The 23,612-nt window shown below is 36.3% G+C and overlaps 1 protein-coding gene across 2 annotated transcripts in view; it reads right to left on the reverse strand.

Annotated features, from left to right (window-relative positions):
- Positions 1-11,005: 11,005 nt before the first annotated feature.
- Positions 11,006-23,612, reverse strand: part of HACE1 (HECT domain and ankyrin repeat containing E3 ubiquitin protein ligase 1) — a 43,577-nt gene continuing 30,970 nt past the window's right edge. Inside the window, exons 20-24 of one of the 2 annotated variants that reach the window (XR_015731389.1) lie at positions 19,489-19,784; positions 18,997-19,095; positions 17,376-17,446; positions 12,553-12,666; positions 11,006-12,039 (exon numbers count right to left, since the gene is read on the reverse strand). Coding sequence is in view for 1 of the 2 variants with exons in the window: in XM_034409072.3 (XP_034264963.1) it covers positions 11,937-12,039; positions 12,553-12,666; positions 17,376-17,446; positions 18,997-19,095; positions 19,489-19,620 (519 nt within the window). In the remaining variant the exon portion in view is untranslated. The remainder of the gene's footprint in view (positions 12,040-12,552; positions 12,667-17,375; positions 17,447-18,996; positions 19,096-19,488; positions 19,785-23,612) is intronic. The other variant, XM_034409072.3, reaches the window with a different exon arrangement.

Consider the following 23,612-nt stretch of genomic DNA (forward strand, 5'->3'; position numbering starts at 1 on the left):
CAGCACGACTCCATCAATCAAGTGTGGCCTTCCTGACTTATGTAATAACCTTCATGATTTTGCCTGCCTAGGTCATCTTAGCACTGTGCAAATCACTCAGAATTGCATTTCACAAAGTGAACAAAGCACTTCTCCAAATCTTGTGCACAAAAGATCAAGGCATTGCATTCTTTCAAAGTCTTAGCATGGTTATGGCCAAGTCTGGGAATGTGGACAGTAATCCAGCATTTTTAGGGACACAAACATATTCTAAAAAAGAAGCCCTTCAGTGAATCATGGTGGCCTCATCTTTCAATAGCAAACATGTGGGCCTTCTTCAGTGTATCCTAAACATACAATACCTGTGTAAGGAAATACAACAGTGACTGGCCCAAAGTCACCTGTGAGCTTTATGGTGGCATGAGATTTCTCCATACTAGTTTAACAATTTACCACTGCTACTTAATTGGACTGTCTGGTTGGCATGTATCTAGCAGAAGCAGTCAGCCACATTTTCACAAAATCAACTTTCAGTGCATCAATGTTCAACTAGATATCAAATCCAACACTTTTAAAAGATCAAACACAGTGGCTATCATGTTTCTAGGAGTAGAAGCTCAGCAGTGTCAAGAAGAGGACTCTGAGTACAATGAATTCCAGATCATTCCAATCCAAACAAATCTCAATACACCTTTCTTTTTATAATTCAGATTGAGATCATAGCCATTGTCAGAAAGCTCAAATCTCAACAGAGATCAAATCAGTCAATCCTAATGGAAACCAACTCTGACTATTTTTGGAAGGATAGACTCTGAAGCTGAAGCTCAAAACTTTGGCCATCAAATGAGAAGACAGGAATCACTGGAAAAGAACCTGGTGTTGGGAAAGATTGAAGGGGATGGCAGAGGGTGTGATGGTTAGATAGTGTCATTGATGCAATGAACATAAATTTGGGCAAACTCCAGGTGACAATGGAGAACAGGAGGACCTGGCATGCTATGGTTCATGGGGTCTCAAAGAGTCGGACACAATTTAGCAACTGAATGAAAACAACTGAAAGCTTAAACTCAGGGAATAACTTGTTCATAATGTTCGAATTTTCTCAGTTAATCAAGAGTCTCAGAAAGGAAATAGTCTCTTTATGTCTAGAGTCAGTAGGTGGCAACTTTCTTAATCCTCAATTGATCACTGAATCTGGAGGAGTAGCATTCTTGACAATGAGCTCTCCAAGGTCCTAATACTGCCTTGTTCCACCAAAGAACAAATCAAGACATTCCTCCTATGCCCATCTTTCCAATCTGGCATCACATCAAGTGACTCTTCCACTCTTGGTGAATATCTATTCTATATAGCTTTGAATTTTTAGTTACAATAGAATAAATAGGCAATTCTGAGCATTGTTATGACCAATAATTTAAAAGATATCCATTTCAAACTGATTTGGTCCTTTTAAATTAAAGTACACCTCAAATTCACTGTCCACCTTGTACGTTCAGTTACTAACAAAATATGTTCCTATTTCATAAAATAATGTTCCTTCCTAGAAGACTATAAAATCTGCAACTCACCAACCTAGAGAAATTCACCAATTCACATCTCACTCATGTCACTGATGCCATCCAATTGGTCCCATGTGCTAAAATGCAACTTTGGGAGACGTTTCTTAAAAGCTCAAACAAACTTGTAATTTACAACCTTGATAAATGTTTGATTTCCACTTCAAAAAGTAGCCTTCTACCAAACTCTACTAAAATCCGAACTCTATTCTCCCCACGTCCCCAAAAAATCACAGCAGCTGTCAAATCTTTGAGCTGATGAAGAAGGCTCTAGACAACCTCTGCATTTCTAAGAGTGCTATGATGAAAATCATGTCATCTGTCTGCTTTGTATGTATATTTCGATGTCGCATGCATATACAAAAAAGTATAAAGTTAGCATTGCGATGGCACAGGGCTGTTGTCATCCTGTTGACAAAAGCATTCAAATCCTCCAGATGCCTGCACGTATGGAGTCTATATGGCTTCAATACAGTTGTGAAGATCTTTGACAAAGGATCACGTGAAATACGTCTTGAAGGGATCTCATTAAACAAGTCTGCTGCTCCCTCATTTTTCTAATAGAAGCAACCACTGTGCTTTGCTGCACTTGTTCATAGCCTTCCCCAAACTTCTCTAGCATTGCCATATCTGGAAAACATTTTGACAAAGGGCCAGAAGATGATAACAATACTCTGCAAAGTGAAACAAAGCATCTCATCATGGATTGTACGCAAAGCCTCATCACTGCAGTGAATCAAAGCTGTCTCACTCAAGCAGAGGGTTCAGGAAACATTATCAGAAATAAAGATGAAACTGGAGCTGCATGCTCTGCTTCATACTGAGAGTGGGTTTCCCGTTATCATTCTTTCTCAAAATGCCAAGTGGGTTAAGGAACCAATACTTGACCAAAAAGATATTGTTCTCAAAAGAACTTTAAAAGAATAGTTCATATGTTTTTTATTTGTTTGTTTCCAATAGCAGGCATTAGTGATTATATATTCACCCAGCACATGTAATTTTCACTGTTGTATACTATGAACTTCAAAGAACTTTCTGCCTATCTTACTTACTTATGCATGGAACACAACATTCATCAGATGTGAATAATTATTCACATCTGATCTCTGTGTCAATCTTGTCATTTATGCCTATAGAGTACTGAGAAGGCTACAGTAGTACTGAGCAAGTCATCAGAGTCCTGAATATTATTTTTTCAATTCTATCACAAGCTTAGACAGCTAAAAAGCAAAATAAGAAAACAGTTTAAATTTAACATAGACAGGTGAGGCTTGCTATTGAGCTTTTCAGTTGAGAAAGAAAGTATTTCCATGACTTCTCACCTGCAGTTTAGACAACAGAGGAGCAAACAACAGGAATAACTAGACTAAAACTTTAGTGGTTGCCTATGAAATCTCCTGTTTTTCTCAGAATGATATTGAATCCTGTCCTGCTACTATCTATCTGCAAAGTATGCTAATGCATACAAGCATCCTGCTGCATAGAGCAGGGATGTCAAACTCACAGCGTCATCACATGATGTATCATGACTTTTTGCCCTTCACTAAACCGGGAGTGGGCGTGGGCATGGCCAGCACATGATGCATCCAGATCGCGGGCCACTTTGACAGCTCTGGCATAGAGGATTAAAAGACCCACTGAGTTCCTTCTAGACGGGCTGATCCACATGTATTTGTGGAATAATTGCAAACCACAGCAAAAAGAACCACAATCTACATGTTTGAAATGCAGAGAAGCAACTGGAATTCTAGTGAAAGTAATCTCTCTTTTCATGGAATCTGCTCTGACACCTCTCACATTAAGGTAAAAGGTAAAGGTTCCCCTCACACATACGTGCTAGTCGTTCCTGACTCTAGGGGGCGGTGCTCATCTCCGTTTGAAAGCCGAAGAGCCAGTGCTGTCCAAAGACATCTCTGTGGTCATGTGGCCGGCATGACTAAACACCAAAGGCTCATGGAATGCTGTTACTTTTCCTCCAAAGATGGTCCCTATTTTTCTACTTGCATTTTTTACGTGCTTTCGAACTGCTAGGTTGGCAGAAGCTGGGACAAGTAAAGGAGCTCACTCCATTACACGGCACTAGGGATTCGAACTGCTGAACTGCCGACCTTTTGATCGACAAGCTCGGTGTCTTAGCCACTGAGCCACTGTGATGTGAAATAAAACATTTGAGCCAAATTTGTCGCATGCTTTTCTCAGCCCAGAAATCATTTAGTTACACAATACAGATCTGAGATCAATTGCTCACTAATTCTCTACTGGATCTATGATGGAGAGGGAAATGTGGTTTGAGTAAAGATGCAACTCCAGAACCTTCAGGCATAGTGGTTAGAATGCAGCACTGCAGGCTAACTCACTGCTCACTCCAGGAGTTCAATTCTGACCAGCTCAAGATTCACTCAGCCTTCTACCCTTTCGAGGTCAGTAAAAATGAGGACCCAGATTGTTGGGGGCAATATGCTGACTCTGTAAACCACTTAGATAGGGTTGTAAAGCACCGTGAAGCGGTATATAAGACTAAGTGCTATTACTACTTTTTTGCATCTTTTCTCTGATGGACCATTTAGGGGCATTGGGAGAAAGGATACTTGGGAAGGGATTCTGTTGTTTTCCTCTTTGTTTCTGCTCGGTGCTTTTTCCAATTGGCAGACTTTTAGACTTTCACATTCAGTCTGTTTCTGCAGGAAGAATAAAAATCAGAAGAACCTCTGTACGTTTGATCCTAAGCAACAGAATGAAGTTTAATGGAGACAAATGGAAAGTTATTCGCTTGGAAACATAAATCAAATGCCCTGACACAGAATAGAGAATGACTGGCTTGGCAGCTAAAAAGGGGCTTGAAGTAGAATTTGATTGCAAACTAGATATGAGATAGCAGTATGATATGACTGCAAAAAAAAATCAATTTTAGTCTGCAGCAACAATAGTTTCCAAATCATAGGAAGTAATTATTTGATTTGATTCTGTGTTGATGAGGTCCCAGTTCTAGAACTGTGCCATATTTTAACAAGAATCCTTTAAGAGGGATGCAGAAAAATAATAGCTTTGGAGAAAGGCAACAAGAATGATCAGGGGACTAGAAAATAAACCCTATGAAAAGGAATTGAAAAGTGATGGGTAAATTTAGCCTTCAGAAAAAAAAAAATGCCTGAGGCACTATGATAGTGCTCTTTAAATGCCTGAAAGAACATCACAAAGGAGGAGGAGGTCAAATCCTGCTCTGTATAATTCCAAAATGCTGGATGGAGAATAATGGATGTAAGTACAGAAAAGCAAGTTGTGTTGAATATAAGTAAAAAACTTCCCAAGAGTAAGAGCAGTTCAACAGTAGAACCAATTATCCAGGACAAAAAATGTGGATTCCCCTTTACTGAATGTGTTCAAAAAAGAGGTTAGATGGATGTTAGAGATGGTTTAATTACAGTTCCTGCAATGAGCAACTGGGTTGCTGGATTCAGTGAACAGTTCCTTCCAATTCTATGATTCCAACTGAAGAGAATATATATAGTTTAGGATTGAATTATGGAGTTATTGGTGCTTTCTGGGCCTGGTTGTTTGCTTGCAGATCTAATATCATCATTGCTAACAAGCATGGGGTTTGGTCTCCATTTATATTCAGCAGCTTGCCTTGCCAGTATTGTTAGCGGTATGGATTTCCCCTTGGTAGATGCTTGATTAGGGTATTGTTTTCTGCTTGTTTGCCTAGTGTTTATCTGGGTGTTGGCTGCTGGACGATATGTGATCTCATCTTTTTTTCTTTCTTAGCGTTTTGTTATTTCTTTTGAATGTTGTGTAAACATAATTTATTTCTATGTGTCTCTTGATGGCTGGTTTGTCTGAATGCCAAAGCTTCCTGGAATTCCTTAGTGTTTTTTTGATTTAGCTTGGTTTAAGATGCTCAGTTTCCCAGTTGCAACTACAGTCCAGTCTGCCTGTGTGATGTGAGATGTCATCATGTCTTCTGACTGCTATGTGGTATTCATGGAAGTGCTCTGCTACTCTTCTGTCTATGCTACAAAGCGGCTGTTACAAAGACCTTACAGTATCATCTACAAATTTATTTACAACAAAGCAAGAGTCACTGTTATGTGATTTCTCACTTAGTGACCAACTGTAGTCACTAAACAAAGATTACTTGTAATTGTTCTTTTTTGGTTGCACTGCAATAGGCATTTTCAATCTTGCTGCTGTTTCCTACTATCCTTGCTTCCTTCCCTAACTTTTCATGCTGCAGCAAAAATTCTCAAATAAGTAAGGCATCTTAATTTTGCCCTACAGTGAATTTCTCTGGGTAGCAGCTTTTTAAACTTATGGAGTAAGAGGGAGGTTTTCCTCCTTTACTAACTACAGCCCTTCAGAACAGCCTGGTGCAGATTTTGAAGGGAAATACAAGTAGTTCTTGCTTAGTGACCATTGGGGACTAGAAATATATTTGTTTAGTAAAGTGGTCATTAAGAGAAATAATGACACTGCTTATGATCTCACTTCAGCTTTCCTTTGCTTTTATAGACCTGCAAAAGTTGTAAATGCAAAGAATAGTTGCAAAATGACTTTTTCACCAGTGTCGTAGCTATGAAAGGTAGCTAAATGAGGCCGTTGCTAAATGAGGATTACTGTGGCAGGCAAAAAAAAAAAAAAGAACCTTTTGCTCCAGGGTAGCATTTCTTAATCTTAACAACACTAAGAAGTGTGGACTTCAACTCCCATATTTCCCCAGCCAGATAAATCACAAGGTGGTTTAACCACTCTTAATTAATTTGGGCTAATCACAGATGTACAGTATATGGTATATGTGTATGCTTACTTTTATAGATTCTGAAATAAATTCCAAGATCCACTATTCCACATTAAAAAAAAAAAGAAAACCGTAAATCAATATTGGTTGAAAGGATGTCATTCAAGGGCTAAAATTGCATTGAAGAAAGCTGCATTTCCAGTATTTCAAGGCTAGAGATTTAATAAAGTCTGCATTGCATTCTACATCCCATTTGAATCTTCTGGGTTTTGCTTGGATATGTTGGTTGCTTGGAGCTTATTATTATAGGAAATTTCTATACTCTTCAGCCAAGTGTCAATGATAAGAAATCTATGTCGTCATTGGGCAGCGATAGTTAATATTTTGTTTTGCCTTTCTAAACAAAATAGAAACCAACACTGAACTGGCAGTCTTGATTCTAGCTTATTTCATGAAGTTGAATAAAGAATATCTCGATGGTTAATTTGTGATAAGAACTAAATGTTTTTAGAAGCAGCTGCTGCTTCTCCAGCTTGTTGATTACTCATAATAGCTTCACTACATCAAAAAGCTTTCTAGAAAAAAATATTGCTATATGTCACCATTTCACAGTAGAAGAATGGTAGAAATTATATATGAAAACTAAGTTATTCAAGGGTAAGTAACAATTATCAAATGCATTTTAAAAAAATTACAGACACTAATTAATTATTGGGTGTTACTGTTCAATGTTTTCTTCACATCTCAAAATCATTTAGAATATTCTATAAACTAAACCTTTTAGGGGTCTTTTTCCTTCCCCTGAAGTGTTTAAAATTCAAGTAGACAGTAGCAATTTTCTTTTAATCTAAGCAAACTGATGTGTCAAAGGCAATCAGAATACCAAAGCTATCTCCAGAGAATCCTAATAATCTTGATGAATAGCTGTGCTCTCTGGAAAACTCATCCACTGAACTCTTGACATCGAATGTCACAAATACTTACAGTTGTGATAGGTAGAGCAGCACAGATCTCATACCCATAATCTGAAAGATTCACTATATATTTAAAAAAAAATAGAGAGATTTGCACGAGTTCTGCACCAATCCAACATCAGCTCGTTTGGGGAATTCTTGCCATCATGTTTTGTGAAATGAAGATGCAGATATAGTTTATTTTTCCATTCCTTATTATGGGAGTGTCCAAAAGATCTTTTTCTACCCTGTACAAGTAGCGGTAAAAAACAAACAAACAAACCCTGACCTATGTGGAAAGAACACACATTTTAGAACTAACATCTGTTATCCGGAGAGCTAAATCACAATAACCAGAGAAAGAAACCTGATGTTATTAGGTTAATTTCATGCAGCCAAGATGTCAGATCCTATCCTCTGAACATGCACATGGTACATCATGGTTTCTCTTTAGTCAAAAAGCTTATCTTAGGGGGTCCTATTAACACATTTCTAGTGCCCAGAAATACATGTAACCTAATTCAAAGCGTTTTGTACATATTCCCCAACCATGCAAATTAGCTAATTACTGAAATGTATTTACAATTATGTAACATGTTATTCAATTAATACATCATTTTTCTTCATTCATGTTTTTATTACTGGTCCCTTAATCAGTTTAAAATTTTCTTACATTGAATTCTTAGTCAGCCTTTTGCCATTTGTTTTACATTCTTTCAGCTCTTTAAACCGCTAATTAATTTTTCTTCTATTTTGCGATGTTTTTACTCACCAGGTCTTCCAAAGATGGTTTTCCAAAAGGCAATTGGACTTTCTTGGTTTTTTTTTTTTCCTTGAAAATGTTTTGTTTCTCATCCAAGAAGCTTCTTCAGTTCAGTTCAGAACTTTTTCAAGGAAAAAAAAATCAAGAAAGTCCATTTGGAAAAGCACCTTTGGGACAACCTTATCCTGGATGATTGAGAATCACCATAGATATTTACTCATCAGATATTTTTCAAACTTCTTGTTTCAAAGATTTCTTTTAACTGTAAAATAATTGTAAATCCAAAGGTGATTAGAAAATGAAGTTGAATGAGCCAGGGTTAAAGGCTTCCCTGTGGTTGAGAGCTTGATGGCTTCCCTTGTCTCCTGGTGCTCAGACCAGTAGGATGAGCCCTTTCCTGAAGAGCAGCCATCCAGAGCACAAGTGGGCAATCTTTCATCCTCTCCTTATCCAGAAAGGTTCCACTGGACCAAATTTGCTGCCAAGCCATTGGATATTGGCCCAGCAGCATCTCAGAGACATCTAGTTCATCATTTTCCTCATACATGTGTCTTCAAAATTTACAATTCTCATTATCTATGTTGAGCTAGAGGAGCAGTCAATACTTCCTTCAATTACTCACCACAGTTCTAATAAGACCCTTTCAATATAGATAGCTTCTATCACTGCAGATTAGTATCATAGGTTAGAGAAGGTAAAACCATTTACAATTAAGACTATAGTAAGATATCCTAGTCTAGAAGATAGTAATTTGTGAACCCCAGATCACATCACAGTGATTGAAGTTGGTGCAATTTACTCCAGATTTTGATAAATTATTGAGAAAAAAAAATGCCTATTTGATCTTTAAACCCCTTCCTTTTTCCCTTGGGCCATCCACTCTTGAGGAATGTCATTAAATCAATAAGGTGTGTCCTTTGCTTCCTTTGGAAGCAAAATAAACAAAACTCCATGAAATAAATGGGTGGCCCTGAACTACAAAAGATTGCTTGACTTCTCTTGGACCAAATCTAAGTTTCAATCTTTGTGTGTATGTGTGTGTGTGTGAGGGAGGGAGGGAGGGAGAGGGAGATGCCCTTGTAAAAAGGTTGAACAAAATATTTCTCAGCAGGAAGCTGGTAGAATGTAAAAAACAAAAACAAAAGATGACTTGCACAACCATCTAAGTAGGGTTTGGTCTTTAAATGCCAAGCATAAGAAAATACTCATTTCACAAAGGATAAAATGGTGACACTCAAGCACCTATCCCTCCATCGAAAATCAGGAAAGACATCTCAAAAAGTAAGCTAGCTAACCTACACACCCACATACAATATCCCAGATTATTTTAAACTGTAACTGTTTACCACTACCCACTTTTGCCCTCTAGTTACAATCTAACTACACTGATTTCAAAATGAAAGGGCACATCCAAAATAAAGGTCTGAATTACATCCACCTAAATAATTTCACACTTTTTAATTTTCTAGGGATGCATCTGGGAACTGCACAGAGGCTCTGGATGACAGAATTTCATTTTGCAACATGCCACGATCATAATAATTAATTTGGATATGAAAATTGAGAGGAGCAAGTGGCATGGCAGTCATTAAGTAAAATGTCAATTAGCATAATGTGGTTCAAGGCTCCCATGCTAAATCTCAGCTATTTAGATAGATGTAAGAAGGTATTTTCAGTTGTGGCCCCAATTTTATGAATCCCCCTGAGGCTAAAATGGTTTCTAACCTACATTGGTCGCGTTGGTTGATGATCTCTGGAGGGCTCGGGACAGGGGCTGTTCCTCTGTCCTGGTCTTATTAAACCTCTCAGCGGCTTTTGATACCATCGACTATGGTATCATGCTGCGCTGGTTGGAAGAGTTGGCGGTGGGGGGCACCGTGTTATGGTGGTTCTCCTCCTTTCTCTCTGACCGGTCGCAGTCGGTGTTGGCAGGGGGGCAGAGATCGACCCCGAGGCGCCTTGTGTGCAGGGTGCCACAAGGGTCAGTCCTCTTGTCCCTCCTGTTCAACATTTATGTGAAGCCACTGGGTGAGATCATCCGTGCTCCCGGTGGTCTTCCGGGTGCGCTTCAAGGTATTGGTTACCACCTTTAGAGCGTTCCATGGCTCAGGACCTGGATATCTATGAGACCGCCTTCTGCCACCCGTAGCCTCTCACCGGCCAGTATGCTCCCACAGAGAGAGGCTCCTCAGGGTGTCGTCGGCCAAATAGTGTCGACTGGCGGCCCCCAGGGGGAGAGCCTTTTCTGTGGGGGCACCTGCCCTTTGGAACGAACTCCCCCCGGAGATACGGAGGATCCTAGACTTACGCACTTTCCGCCACGCCCTCAAGACTTTTTTATTTCAACAAGCTGGGCTGGCTTAACTCTTTTTAATTGTTTAATTTAATTTGTTCTTAAAAACAGGGGTGTTTTAATTAGTATGGGCCAAATTTATTTAACACGTTTTAAATTGTTTTTTAAATTTTATATTGTATGTGTTTTATCTTGGCTGTTCACCGCCCTGAGTCCTTCGGGAGTAGGGCGGTATATAAATCTAAATAAACTGAAACTGAAACAGGAATGCCAAAACACACCAAAGCAATCATGTTTCAATGGGCATTGGTCATTATATTAACTCTCGGTTGCCAAACTCGATCACGTCACGTGACATATGACTTTTTTGCCTTTCTGGGGCCAGGGTGGGCAAAGCCTGCACATGACACATCTGGCCCATGGGTCACCAGTTTGACAGGCCTATATTAACTGAACAGGGGCTTTTATTATTTATTTTTATTATGCATATATGTTTTAGTGTATTTCTTTGTGGACAGTTGTACCCACCCATTTTACATTGATGTTGAGCTATAAATATTGTAAAATTGAATGAATAAATAAATAAAACAGGGAAAATGTATCAAACCTGTTCTGCCATATAACCCATTCACATCTTCTTGGTTAATGAAGTAAATGTTTATAATGTACAAGTACAAAAAACATTGATAAACACTAGTATTGATAAACACAAGTGACCAATGGTAATTTACAAATAAAATATTTCACTTTAATGAATATTTTTCTCAAAGTTCAGGCACCAGAAAATGACTCCTTCCCCAATAAAGGGAAATATTCCTTTAAAATAAATATACATGTTTTCAAAGGTCATGAAATTGTAAATAGTTCAGTTGTGGCTATGTTGTGCATTTGAAATGTGCAATACAGATTTTTTTTTTAATTTCCAGAAATTTATTATTATTTTTTTGCCAATAAACCTTTTAAATGTTCAGATATTAAATAACTAGAAAAATAAAAAAGTATTTAAACTGAGCAGGAAAAAATAAATCACATTTGCTATTTTACTCTCTAATTTTGTTCAATGTCCCCTGAAGAAAAAAATAAATAAATATATGTCACCTTTTTTTGCATGCAAGAAAATACATAGTCCGAAGTATACAATATTTCTAACATGCTCGGTATTTATGTCATCTTACAGCAATGAACAAGCCCTTGGAAGTTAAAGACAGTGATTCTCAGATCTCACATTAATCATGGAGCAGAATAGCATCTCTCTGCCTATATAACACAGTCAACTAGTGTTACAGTCCTCGACTGCCACCCTTACTAATGGCAAAGTTAGGGTGGAAAGGCAAACACATTTCACATCTGTTACAACTAGAACAGCTTCAGAGTGTTCCGATAAAAAAAACACAGATTAGAGGGATGGACTGGGCCGTGTTTAATGGAGAAATACCATTTAAAAACTGAGTCTCAGAACGATCTGTAAAAATGTTTAACGGCATGGAGGAAGGAGACGCCCTGTATCTTTTGCAACTTGTAAAAACCGACGCTACCTATGGAGTTCAAACCAAGGCTTCTTTCTAACTGCCACCATCTCCCTTTTGCTGACAGGTTGCTCAATTATTTTTGCCACGAGGAATTGCGCATCAGCAATCGGAGACAACGTCCCGCTTCATTATGCCATTGTATACCCATAGCTTCCACAATGCAAAGCCACAAGAAGTCTGTCCTTAAGGATTTCTTTCTTGGGATACTCAGGCAACTTCAGCATATTGATACTGAAACAGAAAAAAAAAGAAGAAAAAGAATTCCCCATTAAAACATGCCATCTGAAAAGAGAAATTTGTTTTTGCGTGAGATAATTAATGTGACACCACACTTTCAAATCAGCATCCAAATTCCTTCTTGCCTGAAATAAAGTATAAAAGAGCTGCATTGCAATCCCCTTTAATATTCCAATATTATCTAGCCAAACCAAAAAAAAAAAAGAAAATCTTTTACGAAATGAAAAAGCAATAGAGCAATTTTAAATAAAGGATCCTTTAGTGATTCTGTACTACTGCCCATTAATAGTCGATTGCAAGAGGTACATTTTTTCCCAACAAAATGGAAGACATAATTTAAATACCTATATTTTTTGACAAGAATCAATTCTACATGAAAATGACCAGAAGCGACTGTTTTATTAAGATGCAAGAGGGTACCTAGGCAAATAAATTCTTGTCTGGGACCCCAAAGCAAAAGAATTTAAGGAAAACATTCTGTCCTTAATGTATTTCAATATAACCTACCATGTACTTGATGTGGGTAGCAGATTTGGTGTATATGGCACAGCAGCAATCGTGAAATTTTGCAATCCACTCCCACCCATTATATGGGCAAAGCCACCATGGGGTACTCTAGAACTGAAAAACATTGATGATAAGAAGTTTAAGAAAAACTACAAGCATCGTTAATACATGAACCCTGCAATGACTTTTTGGAGAAGATCTAGAACTGATAATAAGCTGAACTGAATTTTTTGAAAAAATGCAACCCTGTGCCAAGTTTCCCCTCAAAGCTTTCACTGGAAGATCCACCGAATAGAGGTGTTACATACTTTCATCAACTGTTCAGAGGGGAGAAGGGAAAATATACAAGATTATTACTTCTATTATTATCCCTATGTTCTTTATTACATTTAAGTTAAATGCAGATTTTTTTTTTCCACTATAGCAATGACATTTTAAGTTCTAAATCATCTAAGCAGTACATCTACATTTTTATGCAACTAGCATTTTCATTTTGGCAATGAAGCTATTGAAGTATATGAATGTGAAGCTAAGCACTGCAAACCGACACTAAAATGCACTAGTATGCTGCAAGGTGAAATAGTAACTAAAAAGCCATATAATATACAAATTCTTTATGAATAACAGAAATAAATTGTTAAGATTTCTACATTTCTGATATAAAGAGTAACTGCTAAAAGTTCCAACTTCTTTTAAGTAATTATAGAACAAAAGTAATGGCTTTAAGGTAAAAAATGAAGTTGCCTTCCTTTTAATATTGTTTTGTGAAATAAACAATATTTTGCAGCTTTGCAGAGCTGTATTTCAATACATAACACTCTAAATAACAATATTAGACACTAGTTTTGCTTCAGAAATGTTTTATCTTAATTGGACCAGAAATATCACAGCAAAGAAAAATCCTTCATTAGGTATTTTTCAAGCTTCTATTAAAAAGGCTTAAAAGTAACAAAGTAACATGTTCATATTTCTTCAGAATCCAGACAAATTTAGTTTTTTATTGTGAGCCAACATAAATTTCTGCAAAAGTCCAGCTTTCTTCCACAGGAGGCATTCCTAGATTTCAGAAACAATTTTTAGTGGAGCATGAAGAATGAGGAAAAGGAGCCATAAAAATTGGATTTCCCATCTTGTATAGCCATTGATAGAAACGACTCAAGATGTCTACACTACTTTTCCAAAAGTCAGGTAATCATTTTCCTATTTCACATCACAAGAATTACAGCATAAAAAGCCATGTAATTAATGATCTTATTGATTTTCCAAAAGCTTTTCTTATCTCATCTATTCTGCTTTTAACTTTTTAGTTTTGTCAGAAGAAAGCAATGGCTTCATTTACAATTGTAGTATAAATACACTTTGTAAAGAATACCGGGGCAAAAAAACTCCACTCTATCAATGGTTTCAGTCTGTGGTAGGTACATTGCAAGGTAATTTTAATTTGAAGAGAAAGAGCACACTGCATTGGATTAATCCACATTGCATTAAATATGGGCCAGCATAAGCATCCAATCTATTTTCCCTTGAGAGAAGGGAGAATTTTGCCTGTCTGTCATTTGACAGAGTCCAACACAGTGCTACTTGGTTTGAGATTCACTTCCAGACTGGCTCAAACTACCTAGCCCATCATGAGCAAACTCTACCACTAGAAGTAAGAGGTTCCCAATCATCTCCACTCAACAGGTCAGCAGAATTGCCTTCTGTATACTGACATATCCTGGTCATTTTGTAAACTTTATGTTAAGATTGAATTTGCTTATGCAATATATCTGCTTTTCAACTTGCCAAAGAATTGGAGGGAGAGAAGGGGAAGATGGAATGAGGAGGCTGCAGACTTCAACCGTGAAAGCCCAGGCCCAACCAAGGACACTTCTGCAGGTATTGGCCAAGACATGAACTGTTCTCAAAACAAAAGAACGATTCATAATTGGACAATGTGACCTGTCCAGTGGGAGGAAGGGAGAACTCTATTCTTCAACTGTGCAATATTACATGGGAAAAGTTAGAGCTGGTTTTGCTTTCTTCAGTCCCGAAAGAATGTAGTTAATAAAGTTTTGCTTTTAGGATTTCAAAGTTCCTGAGAGTGTCTATGTTTGTTGGTTTCGTTAGTCAGACTGATGACACTCTATGGTAAACAGGCCACAGCACTGGCCCAGATCTCAGATGTCAACTAAGCTCCATCACAAGCAGAAATTCTAATGCCCAATGTGGTCTCTTCAAAAAAAGTTTACTGAGCGCTGCTTTCAGCTGCTGCCTGCTGGCAGAAATTCCACAAAGGATATTTATTTTCTGCTGGGAGACACTCGTAAAGCATTGCAAGCCTATTATTATTTTCTTGATTCCTTGTTAGCATGTAAAAACAGCAACATGGAAGAAGGTTCAGTCCGCAAGCCTCTATCTACACTACCTTCTTCTCATGTTTTTGTGTTTCTGGTGGGATCTGATGTTCTGTACAATGGTTGAAAACAAAAACCTGAATGATAGCCCCATGTAATGATTCTATAATTATGTAATCAAGCTTGCAACCTTTTATATTTGCCGAGGATATTCCTATTTCAAGCACCAGTCGCTTTCCCCAAGAATTGTAAAGTGCTCTAATTCATTAAGAATATATATATTTTTAAAGCTGTAAGATTTTCAGAAATTCCTGAGGACTAGTCCCCACACTTACAACTGTCACAGCAGTCCAATAGTCACATGATCCAAATTCAGGCCCTTGGCAATTGGCATATATTTGGCCTGGGGCTCCAATGGGGGAGTATCACGCTGACGGTAGCAGATAGATTAACAACAGAACCCACTCCACTCCTCTGCTCATCCTACTCCCCATCTTTTAGTTATAGCTGATAATTTGTATTTTTATAGTATTTTATTCTTATTAAATACAGATTTTTTTTTGTATAGTCTTATCTTTTTAACCTTGTAAGCTGCCCAGAGTCACTTCGTGATGAGATGGCTGGCAAATAAATTTAATGAATAAATAAATAAATATATTTACAATGTTTGTAGCGTCCTGGGGCCATATGATCACCATTTGTGACTTCCCAAGCTGGCTTTCGACAAGCAAAGTTAACAAGCGAAGTCAAATTCATTTAATGACCACATGCTTCACTTAGCAACTTTAATGGTTCACTTAACTGTCGCAAAAAAGGTCACAAGCTTGGGCAACTATCTCACTTAGCAACAGAAATTCTGTTCTTAATTACGGTCGTAAGTCAAGGGCTACCTTTAATAAAAGCTAATAATGCTTTTCTTTCTTTTTTTTTAAGGATTAACAAATAAAGTTTGTCTATAACAACAAAAACCATGTGTTTCACCAAGACTAAAGCTTTCTATTTTGTGCCATGCATCTGCTACACTCTCAGCCCATCTGCTGAACAGCTCAACTCAGTATTCTATAATGGCTATATAAATGCTTAAATATTACACACTGGCAAAATTAAATTATCAGGTGATGTCCCTCCTGGTATAATGCTACTTGAGTCTTATATAAATTTTCCCTCTGGAAATCTTATCCTCCCCCTCCCCCCCATATATATATACATACATTATCTAATGTTTAATAAATGGGCTTAGAGAAAGCCAATGGCATGGGGAAATGAAAGCATCAATCAGTTTGTCTCTGCACCCATATCACAGAAATCTTCCCTCAGTCTTTCCTCAGTCATTAACATTTCTAATTAAAACCACAACTGTGAAGTTAGTAAACAAACTGCAAGAGATGGGCCAACAGGATTTGGCCCACAAGAAAAAGCCAACAGGATTTCAAGAGAATGAAAACAAAGAAGAGATGGCTATTATGCTGCATAACTGTTACCTATAGGGCATTTAAGTTCTATTCAGGTTGAGGGATCAAAATACCCCATCATAATTCAATCAATTAAAAAAAAATACAGTTGGCGAAACAAGTTGGCCAAATCCAGATGGAACAAGCTGGTCAAAACAGGTTCCAAAAATTTGAACTATATCATATCAAAAACCTTTGCCACATCCAACAAAACAACTCCTTTCATTTTTTATGAATGTATAATTAAAATATCAATTATTAATTAATATTAGCCCAAAATTTTCCCATTTTATACATCTAGATGACATGGTATGTGTAGTTGAAAGTAACAATATCGGAAGTCTACATGATATTTTTGCAGCCAAGTTTAACAGGGAAATCAAATGACAATAATCTTTAAAATCAGAGTTATATACATAAGACTCTTTTAATTTGAAAAAAAAAAACACCTTACTCAGAATAATAAAATGATAGTAATTCAAGGAAGCCTATTCATTTGTTCTAAACATAATAATATTTTATATCAAATAAGAATTAGCATAAATATATGGTTAAATAGCCCCTGACCTTATACAGAAGGATAAATATCACAAAAAATGAATACAAAACATATACTCACATAAAATAAGATAATATATATGAAAATTATTTTTAAGTCAGCACAGCTACAGTTATAGATGAAACAGATATAAATGTATTTTTTAAAATCCCTACATTTTCTTTCTTTCTCTAAGATAGGCTATATTATTATAGGGAGGTTTAATTTTCCTGATTTTTTAGCTTTATAATTGGGGATATACATTCACTTTAATTTCTCCATCAAATACAGTGATCAATTTTTTAAAAAATGATCTGATTTTTTTTTTAAAAAAAAAAAGAAATGCAATTGGTTAGATATCCAAAAATCGCAAACTGCTACTGATCTAAAATTCATAGGTAGTTGTAGCAGTATTTGCTGAAAATCTTGTGTTCTTATCTGGAACAGCACATTTTCTGAATACTTTTCTACAATCAAGTAAAAACAAAATATATTCACCTGCCAGTGACAAACTGCAGTAGTAGCACCCTTTCTTCTTGAGTCAATTCTTCTACAATGTCCCAAAACCACTAGATAAAAAAAAAAAAAAAAATTGCTTTTGTTCAGTTTTCTTCAGCTAAAATTTAGCAGCTAGATGCAACTTAAAGTTGAATGAGTTTCAAATTGTAAACAAAAATCTTCAAAACAGAATTTAATACCTAGTTTGTCGACGTAACTCAATAGTGTTTATCCTATTCTTTCTTACATGATGACATAATTAATTCAATTACAATACAACTGTATATCAAATGCTATATAATTATATAACCTTTATATATTATAATTATATAGTGATCTTAATATAATCAATACAACATTCTTCAGGGGCATGAATGAAGCTTGGAGTGTTCCTAGACTTCTTCCATTATCACTGGAAGACCCAGCACTCTCAATTATTAGGAACTCTTAACCAGTTCAACTACAATTCTTTCTAGACAAGCAGAACTGGCAATTTCTTACTATAAGGCATGATAGTTTTGAACACAGTTTGAAAATGTCATGTAATCATATATAGCTTCTAAGGTACTCATTTTAGTGACCAATACAACTATGTGATACCATATTTTTGTAAAGCAGCACAGTTTTTTAATGCAATTCAGGCCAAATTCATTGTACTGCATATGACTTGTCAAATCCTTAACTACTTGCAATATGAAGGTATGTAAGTGAAAGGGCTCTCTCTACTATAAAGCTAAATATTATTTGGAGGGGCAATTTTATTCTTAATATTTGATTTTAATTGCCCATATTACACTAAGAAAGCAGCGATATAGATATATGCACACATACGCACAGACTTATTTCATTTTTTTAATTTCATCTTTTATTTTTTCACTGTGCTGATATGGGTTTCTTTCCTTGTTTTACTTCTCTAAAACAGTTTTGAAATCTGTTCTGAAAATTCTCATTAATAAGCAGATACAAATATAACTACATTATGACAATTAGTAAATTCAAACCAGTCTCACTATGCCTCATTTCCAAAAAAAAACTTAAACAGCCTGGAAAGACTGGTAATATATTAAAAACAGGGGGGGAAAGCAACTGGTTGAAATACATAGCAATAGCAATAGGACCTAGACCAGGGATGAAATGCTCCCGGATCGGACCGGACCACCCGATTCTGTAGCAATTTTTCCCTGTGGTTCGGCGATCTGGTAGCGATCATCACCTGGCTGTCATTACTTCCTGGTTTTAATCAGGAAGTAATGCTTTTTTACCTTCCGCACATGTGCAGGTTTTGCGCATGCGCAGATGTGTGCATGCATATCATGTGCGTGCATGCGCTTCCGAACCGGTAAGGAAGGTAAGTAGATTTCACCCCTGACCTAGACCTAGACTTATATACCGCTTCAAAGTACTTTACAGCCTTCTCTAAACGGTTTATAGAATCAGCATATTGCCCCCAACAGTCTGGGTCCTCGTTTTACCGATCTCAAAAGGATGGAAGGCTGAGTCAACCTTGAGCTGGTCAGAATTAAACTCTTTGAGTGAGCAGAGTTGGCCTGCAATACTGCAATTTAACCACTGCACCACCATAGGTCTAGCAATCCATCCCATGGATATATATATACTCTACCTGAACAACTGGGTCATCTCTTTCATAGCCACTTGTATATTCTGTATTTTTAATCCAGTCATTCACATCAATTTCTGGCATGCCTGAAAGCAACAATTCCTTTTAAAAAGGGGAGAAACCAAATTTTGATTATGAATATGACAGGTTAAACTGGTCACATTTTTAATTGTAAGGTGTTTGTTTGTTTTTCTGAAGAATACTCATTTTTGAAAAGATATTACCTTCTATATTATGACACAGAATATTAGGATTTCTAAATCAACATGAGATCATTCAACAAACTGAGAACTACAGTACCAGCATGTGCCCGGTTCCTTGGCATTTAGATTACAAAATAAAATTAAGGCACATAAAATATTCTACTCACTTTCAACAAAATAAAGTGAAACTGTTGTCCAAATTAATACATTCAGTGTTCCAAAGTTGCTACATTCTGTACTATTAACTATAAAAATCATAGGATGCTCAACCACACAATATAATTTTACTTACCAATTCATATTCATCAAAGAGTTGTACCAAAGAAGGAGGGATGAACATATGGAAGCCTTGCAGAAAAGCATTTATCTGAGGCTGAATGGCTCTTGTCATTCGAAGCTCAGTCACAAGTTGGACATATTCAGCCTGAAAATTGTGTAAGTATTTTTAAAAATTACTATATTTAATCCAATTAAATCAAATTTTATCTTTGTCCTGGTTCCATTTACCTCCACATTGGGTGCCGTCCTTTGGAACTGCCTTCCCTACTCATACCCTTATATTAAACAGTTCTGGTAAAGGTTCAGTGTCTAAGAAAAAAATTATTAGAGAACATTCTTATTATAAATTTTGAAAGCTGTTGTGTAAGGACTTCTAATGGCCCTGAACAAGGCAGAGCTATTTGCAATCCACAATCCACAAAGAAGCATTTCATTCATTTTTAGGAATGAATATACATAGAAAACTATTTTCTAATGTGCTGTAAGTCTTTAAAATATAAGAGTTATAAGAAGGAGAGATTTTCCTTGGGCACACTTTGTTCACACATCAATTTCACTTGTCAAAAGAAAAGTAAATGTCACATTCTTATTTATTTTCGCACTATATAGCTGTAACACTTTTAACGTTCATCCATATATGTGTGTGTGTGTGTGTGTGTATTAATTCACATAAAATATTTATATAAAATGAAGTTAAATTAACATTTCTCTCCAGTGTGGCTTCTTGTAGAAAAGGAAGCTTATTTGTCAAATTACACGATCATGTTTCTACAATCAGAATGATCACACTATATGATTTGTTTGATGTACAGAGTAAGATGGGAAAATCACAGCTCCCCAAATTTGTGCCAAGGATCCAAACATTTGCCAGGATGTCACTGCTAAAATTTGGCAAAATAGTAATTTTATAATTTCTTCATCTTTCTGAAAATAATCATGTAAGCTTTCAAATATGTACCATAAGTTAAATTCACCTTAACACATATTCAGGTAAAAAGAAAAAATTCTCCAAAAAACAAAGAAAACATCTCATTTTAATGCTATATCACCATTGCCCGCAGTATTTAGAAGCAAAGAATAGTTAAAAAAAAAAAAAAGGAAGAAAGAAGTGCCCCCACCCAAAAAAGTGGCATAGTAATTCTTGAACAGCAGAGAGGAAGACAATTCAACCAGGCTGAACTATATACTGCCTCAATAATTTGAGATCTAGATTGAAAACTGTAACAGGAGACACTTCCTGCAATTCAAACTACTAAAGAAAAGAAATGTATAGTATAGTATAGTATAGTATAGTATAGTATAGTATAGTATAGTATAGTATAGTATAGTATAGTATAGTATAGTATAGTATAGTATTAGTATAGTATATATAATATACAATACAATACAATACAATACAATACAATACAATACAATACAATACAATACAATACAATACAATACAATATAATGAAAATAAGCTAAATTCTCTTTCATGTTTACTTTGATGTCAAACCTTTTGTGATGCATGCCTTAAAATCTATATAGATCAAGAGAGGTGCCTTCCCGATATATTTAGTTTCAAGACCTGACATCTCCAGTGATCTTTTGGGGGCAAGGGATTGTAAGAACTATAATTCAGCACCTGTGAATGTTATAAACTATCTATTCTGGTATTAATTATACTCATATCTTAAACCATAGAGTTGGCCAAGGCCTTTAAGGCCCTGGAGGCTAACCTCCTGCTCAGTGCAGGAATCTAAATTAAAGCATCCCAGGCAGATGGCTGTCTAGCAATAAAATAAAGCCAAAATAGCATTTGGCTTTCTTTTTGAAGCCATATCATATTGTGGAATCATATTCAGTTGGTAATCAAATGCTCTTCCAAAATCTCTTCCACAAATACTATTACCAAGCCAAATGTAACACATTAACCGCTAATTGATTTTGCTTTCTGTCAAGCTGAGGAATTGATGCAATGATCCTCTTTTCTCCTCTACTTTCCCAGGGTCTTTTAGATGTCCCATCACATTTTTTGTATTTGTCTCTTTTAAATTTCATTCGTTGAGGTGAACAAAATAAAAGTAGCAAATAAAATGGAGGCTGAATCTTTTTCTTCCTTGTCCTTTAGACACGGTCAGGGTCAAACCCATTTTCTTTATCTGCCTAATCCCATGAGACTCAAACTGACCTTCCTTGCCCTCAGATAAAACACCCTACAATCACATCTAGACCAAAATCTAGAAACCCCCTTACCAACTTCCAGTACACTGCAAGGACAGCCCTAAGAAAGGACCTACAACTATCCATCCTCCATCAGATGATGACCTCAACATTCCATCACATTTAATAACGGACTCGCTCAGCTCTGCTGCACTCCTTAAAAGCTTACTTTGCCTAAGAATAGAAATAACTCCAGTTACATGGACAAGCATCTGCCTAGCTTCCCCAAACTGACCAGCAAACCAGATTGCTAGGATTTCCCACATTGTAGTCCCCAATTTCTATAAAACTCTTTGCTTTCACATTGTGTTGGTCCCTTTTTCTTGCAAAGCAGGCACTCAACAATCTTAGCAATAAACATGGTTTCTATTCCTTGGTGTTGTACTCTTGTACTTCTGAATTCTCCATGACAAATGGTTTTTCAACCCACTTTTCTAATCTATCAAGAACATTCTGTTTTTTTATTTCTGTCTTCTACAATACTTGTCATTCCACACAATTTTGTGCTATTAGTAAGAATAGTGAATACACTCTCCATTTCCTCATTCAAATAATTGAACCTTGTTAGTAAAGGGTCCGGTATGGAAACTGAGGCACTCCACTTAATTCTTCCCAACAGGAACAACTGATAAAGCATTTACAATACATTGTCAAGCTTAACGTTCATGCCATCCAGCCCACACTTCACTAGCCTGTTAGTCAGAACATTGTGGGGGTATTTTTTCAAATGCATTGCTGAAACAAAGATATATAGATTCAATATTTAAAGATATTGAAATCAGTTATGTAAACTAGGTCATTGCAAGAGTCTCAAAAATATTTTCTTTGACTTATTAGTAATCCAATCTTGCAATCTCTATGGATCATTTCTCCACTGTGCAAAGTTACTTTTGCTGTTCTCAACATGAAAATAAACATTTAATAGGTGTTAAATATATTAAAAAGCAAGAGGGAATAAATCTAGACTGATTCTTTTTTCCCTACTTTCCGTATGCTCTTCTTATCGCATATTCTTCTTATAAACTGTTTATGTGAATACAGATATATTTATCTAGACCATCTGGATGTTCCTTACTTTCTCCATAAAGGTGTCTGAGCCATAAGGCAATAAGATCATTGTGATCCAAGTCAAGCACCTAGCTTGGTAAGATAATTCACAGTTTGGAGCTGCCAATCCACCTACCTGTTTTTGAACACTGAAGAATATCAAAATTAATGCTTGATTTTACATGACATGTGATTTATTACTTGTTTATGTCAATCATTTAATCATTTGTTCTCAATATTTATTGGAATTGTTCAGAACAGAAAGTTAAGTCTTAATAGAATTTTAACAGCTGCTATCAATTCCTCCTAACAAAAACAATTTCAACTGCCTCCACTCTTAAAAGTCTACATTATATTTGTGGAAACAACCAGACCCACACTTGAAGAGTTCAATTAGCTATTTAATTGCTCCAGGTATACACAGGAATCTTCTCCAACTGAGAGTTTGCACCTAAAACTAGATAAAGTTCAATCAAGGGGGATCAGACTTCATCCTCTTGTGTCCACATAGGGATTCTAGACTAAGTCCCAATTTGACTTGTTCCTCTGGCTCAGTCAGTTTCTCCCCTATATTATTCTTCTAAATATGTAAATAATTATTTTTATAACTGTCTTATCAAATCAATTCATAAATATTTCATCTCTTTTGTAGTGGTGTTTTCCGTATAAATGTTGTCTTTTTCCCTCTGTTTGTAAGTCACCATTTGAGTTTTATTGTTGTTGATCTGAAAACCTGATATACATGCATACATACATACATACATACATACATACATACATACATACATACCAGAGGTGGGTTCTACTTACCTCCGCTACTGGTTTGCAACGGGACTGTACACACGTGCACATGCACAGAAGCTTGTGTGCATGCGTAGATCATGCGTG

The sequence above is a fragment of the Pantherophis guttatus genome, chromosome 1 (genome assembly GCF_059756535.1).
Source record: "Pantherophis guttatus breed Tessera chromosome 1, ASM5975653v1, whole genome shotgun sequence".
NCBI classification, from domain to species: domain Eukaryota; kingdom Metazoa; phylum Chordata; class Lepidosauria; order Squamata; family Colubridae; genus Pantherophis; species Pantherophis guttatus.